At 32.9% G+C, this 7,125-nt stretch overlaps 1 protein-coding gene across 2 annotated transcripts in view; it reads right to left on the minus strand.

Moving 5' to 3' along the window:
* Window positions 1-6,269, minus strand: part of BCHE (butyrylcholinesterase) — a 59,960-nt gene extending 53,691 nt beyond the window's left edge. Inside the window, exons 1-2 of one of the 2 annotated variants that reach the window (XM_084986885.1) lie at window positions 6,149-6,203; window positions 274-1,833 (exon numbers count right to left, since the gene is read on the minus strand). In XM_084986885.1, coding sequence (XP_084843011.1) covers window positions 274-1,833; window positions 6,149-6,180 — 1,592 coding nt within the window. In that variant the 5' untranslated portion in view covers window positions 6,181-6,203. 2 annotated transcript variants of the gene reach the window in all.
* Window positions 6,270-7,125: the final 856 nt, after the last annotated feature.

The following is a 7,125-nucleotide window of genomic DNA, read 5'->3' on the forward strand; positions in this document are numbered from 1 at the left end:
CCATACTATCCTTGGCTAACATTGTTAAAATAAGTATTTGGGAAAAAAAATCAGAAAACAATTTTCATTTAAGTTCTTTGATTATTTATTTTAAGCACTCTGAGGCAAAGAAATAAAATGTACTACATAATAAAAAAAAAACAGCTTAAGATATGAAGAAAATAAATAATCCAAATGTTCCTGTACCTTTAGTGCAGTCTATACTGGAGACCAAGCAAAGCTAAACAGAAGAATCAAAACCAAACAAGAACAATGACAAAAATTAGCACTTACCCATATTTTGCAAAGTTTGCCCAGCGTTTCATAATGGATCTACTCAAAATTTCCTCAGCTTTTGTGTAATTAGCTCTTCTTTCCAGAGGTAAACCGAAGACAAATTCAATCTCATAACCATGCATCACTCCCATCCATTCTGGCCAAGGGAGTTTGGAGGATCGGTGTTCAAAATAGTAGAAAAAGGCATTATTTCCCATTTCTGAGAACTTTTTAGTGAACTCCAAGGCTGGGCATATGATATCATAATCCCCAACAACATCATCCAAAGCATCACGGTAATTTTCAGCCCTCTGATCATCTGTCCAGTCCATGTAGTGGAAAAGGATCGATTCCTTTCCAAATTCACTCACTCCTGGAAAAAATATTTTCAAACCTTCTTCAAATTCTTTTCTAGTTATAATACTGTTGTTATCTTTGCTGAAGCCAGGAGCACCATATACTAAAAATGCCGTTCCTTCATCTTTATTAACCCCCACCAAGATCTGGGTTTTTTTGAACTGTCCAAGTTGGAGTAGTGTGTCTGGTAGGTCAGTAAGAAAATCACCATCCACAGTTGGACCAAAGTTTACTGACAAGAGCATATGGTTGGGGACAACAAATACTTCATTCTGAAGAATTTCCTGGGGATCTTTATTTCGAAGACATTTGATTATCTCAGTCTCATTTTCTCTAGAGCAACCAATAAATTTAGCTAAGGTCAATGTTCTGTTCCTAGCCTCATAAAGAGATGTTACTGCCCAGGGAGCATTTGAGGATCCACTTTGCAGAATGGCTCTGGCAAACAATGGGTGGCTTCTAGGAGAAAGTAAATGAAGACTCACTGAAACAGCTCCTGCACTTTCTCCAAAAAGAGTTACACTTTTAGGATTACCACCAAAGGCTGCTATATTTTTTTGGACCCACTGAAGGGCCAACTGTTGATCAAATAAGCCCATGTTCCCTGGGGCCTCAGGATTTCCTGGTAAAGCTAAAAATCCTAGGGCACCTACCCTATAGTTCATTGAAACCACAATAACTCTTTCAACCCGTGACAGAAACTTGCCATCATAAACATGCAAAGATGATGTCCCAGTCTGAAAACCACCACCATAGATCCATATCATTACAGTAGCATTTTTGGGTTTAGGTGCTGGAATCCACACGTTCAGATATAAGCAGTCTTCACTGAGCTCAGTGTTTGGGTTCCACATTTCTGATCCAACGAAGCCTGGGAAACTTTGATCTGTGTTCTGATAGCAAGAATTAGCATATTTGGTGGCATTCCAGATATCAGGCCACTTGGTCATGGACTGTGGCTTTTTGAATCGAAGTCTACCAAGAGGAGGCTGTGCATAGGGAATTCCAAGAAAGGCTGTTACTGTGCCACCAAGAACTGGCAAGTTCATCCCTCTGACTTTTCCATTCTTAGTGGTAACTATGATGTCTTCTTCAGCGTATGACTTCCCAACAAGCATCCAGAGCAGAAGAAACCACAAAAAATATCGGATGTACATAATCGTACCCTTGCTCTGCATATTGATTTCTGCAAGAGAGGTAAGCAGGAAGTTTTGAGAGCATCTAGTATCTATTTTAGTGATGATAATTAACTAAAATATAGCAGTTCCTATTAACCCTAAAAATCATGAAAACTAAAGAATCTGCTACCACTATAAAGGCTTAAATAAAAAAATAATAGAAAATTGTTGGAGATTTTAGTTTTCAATTTAGAAAAGAAATAAGTGAAATGGAAAAGTAGAAATTATTTCACTTTAGAAAAGCCATTATCTATCTCTGTAAAAAAGATGTAGTGTTTTTTTTTTTTCTTTTTTTGTCTTTTTAGGGCCATACCCACAGCATATGGAGGTTCCCAGGCTAGAGGTTGAATCAGAGCTGTAGCCTCTGGCCTAAACCAGAGCCATAGCAACATCAGATCCAAGCCACGTCTGCTACCTACACCACAGCCACGGCAACACCAGATCCAAGTGACCTCTACAACCTACACTAGAGCTCACAGCAGAACTGGATCCTTAGCCCACTGGGTGGGGCCAGGGATCGAACCTGCATCCTCATGGTTACCAGTTGAGTTCATTACCACTGAGCCACAATGGGAACTTCTGAAGAATATATTTTAATAATATATAGTGTTACCTTATTTAAATTTTGTTGCAATTGTAGTAAACGTAATGTGTTATCTTCTAAAAGTAACAAATAAATAAAATGTCATAATAATATAAAGGTTCCTGTAAACTTGAAATTTACCAATGAAATACTGTGTTTCTGAGAGTTAGGAGTTTAAGAGATTATGCTACCACATACCACAATATTTTTTTTTCCTTCTGATAATTCCTAAGACCCTTCTTCTAATTAAATTGAGGTGGTCATTTAGAGAAAAACAAAGTGCTGTGATAGATTTTTTTTTCATTTTTAAAACTTGCCTTGGAAAGGAAAAGGAATTAAGATACAGAGCTTGTTTACTCTAAGCTGCATTCAATAGATAAATTGTAGCATTCCTGGTTGGACTCATTCCTCCCTTTGCCTCATTCAGTCAGTGTCCTGAAGCATAAAAACTGCCTTTTTTTTTTTTTTTTTTTGGTTTTATATAAGTATTATTTTATCTTTGTAAACCATTTAACAAATCCTAATAAGTTTTGGTTTCTGACAATTTTCAAATATTTGTTCTATTGTTTATTAATTTTATTGCAAAATAAATATAAAATTACTAACAAAATATATTTGTTTTGTATATAATTAATAAATATAATACTTTTTCATTCATGTGTTAAAAAAGGCTGCTATAACATCTAGAAGGTTGTAATACCATTGCATTGCCATGTTAATTTTGATTTACAAAACCATTTCTTATATTTTTTATTTATATTTTGTGCTGGGTTAAACTTAATGTTATGAATAATTAAAAAATTATTATCAACTTTTAAAATTAATATCTTACTTTTTCAAAAATATCTATGAATCATCACATTGATATTAGTAAATCAAGGAATTATACTTTGTAATTGTAAACAATGCAGTTAGCAACATTCAAAAGAGCCACTGTAAATCGTGTTTACAGCATGAATGGCAATATAATTTCAACTCACCTTCGTGCTACCTGTTGGAGTGTGTTATATACTGTATTATTAAATCTAGGCTTTATTATGAAAATATGATTATGTTCACATACTTATTGTTAGTGTAGGCTAATATTTTTATATTTAGCTCCAGTACTTTATTTAAACAAGCATTATGCTGTTCTTCTCATAATCTGATATTCTCTAGTCTAATATGTTTCACTGTAGTTTTACCATTCACAGATGTTTGTTTTTAATTTATGTCATCACATGGCTAAAGGAGACTAAGAAATGTTATTACTCTATATCTCTATGTCTTTATTAATAATGAAAATACTCAATAAAGCTTCATTTATTTCCTCCTATAAATTCTGATGCAAATTGACTATTACCACATTAAATAAACAATTTAAACTCTGAAAATATATAACATATTCACCATAAAGAATAGAGTAAATTTTCATACCAAGAACTGAGAATCCAGACTTTAGATCAATTAACTTATTGTCCAATCTTTAATATTTGATTAGAGGCATGAGTTTTTGTTTGAAATTGCAAAATAAAATGAATGATAAAAGTGGGAAGGGAGAAAAACCTGAAAGATAATGAATACCATGGTGTTCCATGTTTATCATATACACCAGGATATCAAAACATACTGACAATTTGGGGAAAATATTCTAAACTTTAAAAAAAGACTTTCAAAATTAAAATAAAGGTTGAAAAATCATTTCCTTCTTTTTGCATTTTTAATCAAATTTTGAAAGTGGTATCTAAATTCCATGATTGACTATAAAAATATATAATGTTATCCTCTAAGTTTTGGGTGTAAGAAAATTTTGATATAAAGAGCAATTTATTTGCCATTATTGAATATCAGCCAAAGACTTATTAAAGGATGGTCAGAGAAAAAGTGATAATAGTCACAGAAAAACTAATAAAACTGACTGTAATCTTCCTGCTTTTAAAAAAGTTTTAATGAAATACATGGTTCTATATAAAAATAAGCATTCTTAAAGTAGTGGGAAAAGATAGATAATAGATCATCTAAATAATATGATCTAGAACATGGGCTACTATAATGTATTTGGTCCAATTAAAACAACTGAGGCTTTATACCAAACCTGAAAAGCTTGTTCTGTTGTAGGCTAAGTGAAGTGGGGAATTGAAGAGGTCTGTTTATAAATAGACTATACCACTGTCCTTCAGGGATCAATAGGCACTAAAAGGATGTGTACAGATAGAAGACACTGTATATTAGGTATGAGGAACAGATCTGTCTTCAATCAGGAAGAATACTCACAAACTTTTTATTGTGTGAATAATTGGAACCATTTACTATGAGAGAGATATCTTCCGTCTTCTTTGAAAGTTCAACTATTCTTAGGTTGATATCTTCCAATATAATACTCCAACATTTGGGACAGTTCAGTTTTGATAAGAACGAGCATATTTTGGCATGAAAGCATTAAATGAGGACAACATACAATTTAAATATGTATTATTCATCATTACCAATAAGTAAATAAAAGCTGAAAGTAAATTTGTATATAAGATGTCATCTGCTAAGATATTATTAGTTTATATTTTAAAAACTGAAATGTGGAGTAGATTCAAATATTTTCTTACAATTAAAGAAGTAGGACATTAAAAACAAACAACAATAACAAAGCTAGGAGAATAAAACACAACTTTGTAAATCCAATTAGAAATTTAATTTGCCTCCAAAAGACCTTGTTATTTCAAATACACAGAGAATTCTAAAGATTGTCAATGAAAGTAAAAGCCACTCCTTAAAAGCTCCTCCTTGCTTATCCTAAACAAAGTAACTATTTATATAAGTAAAATATAATTGTATTTACCATAGAAATGAGGTAGTTATAATATGGAAGGCATTAAACAGACTAAGGACAGTACTAATTCATGTAATATATTCATAAAAATTCAGAAGGGATAATTTAAAATTTAAAAATTAGAAACAGAAATTATAAATAACGAAATAACTTTGTTCACCTCTGTTTACTTTCATTCATATATTTTATACTCAATTCTTAATCCTCTGATTAAACAAGGACTGTAATCAAAATAAAGGTAGATTTACAAAATTATAAGATGAGCAGAAAATCTATTGTTTCTATAATAAGAAAAGGATAGCAAATACAAAATATTTTGCTATAAATACACATATTATAAAAAAGAAGAGGACAAACAGAGTAATGGGGACAGAAGTCTGTAAATCAAAATAGGACATAGATTTTCCTTTTAGATAAAGGAAACTTAGACTTTTCCTTGCCAATTAAAATTGTTAAAGTTTCATATGGCAAAATGTTAAGTACCCTGTAAAACTGGACAGTAAGAGAACTACTCATTTCAAACCACTTTAAAAAAAAAAGAAAAGAAAAACATAGAGAGTAAGACTGTCAAAAACCACTTTTGTTACTCTTTTTAAGGAGAAATTCACTAACCAAAGCACTAAAGGGTAAAACACTGCACAAAATGTTTTCCCTTGGTGGTGCATTACGAACATTCATCACAGTGATTCCACAAGTGCTACGATCCTTTATATAAAGTTGAATAAATTCATTATTTCTTTAGCGATTAAATGGACTCAGTCTGCATTCCCTGAATAATTGGAAGATCTGATGCATGTAGCTGCTCCCTTGCTTCATCTGTCCCATTTGCAATGACTGTCCCCCACGGAGCACTGAAAGGGCACAGCAAACACGTGAAGGGAATCACATTTCTTCTACAGAATGAGCTTCAGAGTAACTTGCATCTCTACAGGAAGATGTAAATTCAGAGTAACTTACCCGACTAACTGCAACAGATGATAAAGTTTGCAAGGAGTGAAAATCATGTAATACTTCAGGGAAATGCAGTAAGTATGCAGCTGCTGCTCCAGCCTGTAAATTGGACTGCACTGACATTACAATCAACTGTTACTGACAAAGCTCGCGAGAGTTGGCAGCAGCAACTTGATCTAGAGGCAGCCAATCTTTACTTTCTGACATCTGTTCAGAGGCTAATTGCATGAATGCAATAGTGATTCATTTACAAAGGTATTACCGGAGTTAAGCTTTACAATTTCAGGGGCTCACCTAAGAATGAAGAAAAAAAAGACACAATAGCTTTTTTAACAGACACTGAAATAGAACAGAAAATACAGGGTTTGGTTTTTGTTTTTGTTTTTGTTTCTTTAAACACTACCAGAACTTTTAAGAGTTTTTTCTTTTTTATGGGCTATACATTTTTCTCAGCCTTGTTTTGAGTTAAACATATACGTGTTGCTGTAAAGAAATGCTGTTATTGAAATTTTTACCTTCAATCTATGTCAATCATAGTGTTATAAAGGAGTGTAAAGGATTGGACAGGAAACAAAATCATTACTCTGTAGATAAAGCTATGAAAATCAAAAGACTAGTCATATGAAGGAATGAATACCTCTGGTATGTGTGTCCTTCCAACCCCAACACCTCAACACTCATTTAGTTATACAGATCTCAGCGTTGGTAATTGCCTAACTGGCAACCCTGCAGGCAGTCATGTGAATGAGAAGCCACAAATTTTCTCACGGAGACAAGGAAAATACAGTCAAAAATCGTCACAAAATTTTATAGAGAAACACAGTGAAAGTGTGCAAGCTCTCTAGTATGCATTTATATCATTTAGCCTCATCTTCCTTGCATTAGATATTTGGGAATATGAAAAAGCAAAACAAAAAAACTTTTTATAAGCTGTTTAATGCCTGACTTCTCAATGCAGTTATAGTCTTTTCTCCCGCAAATGATCACTTTCACTTTTA

Source organism: Sus scrofa, chromosome 13 (assembly GCF_054392235.1).
Source record: "Sus scrofa isolate SSC_HxYL_T2T_F1_AM1 chromosome 13, Sscrofa_HxYL_maternal_Yorkshire_Landrace_v2.0, whole genome shotgun sequence".
NCBI lineage: Eukaryota > Metazoa > Chordata > Mammalia > Artiodactyla > Suidae > Sus > Sus scrofa.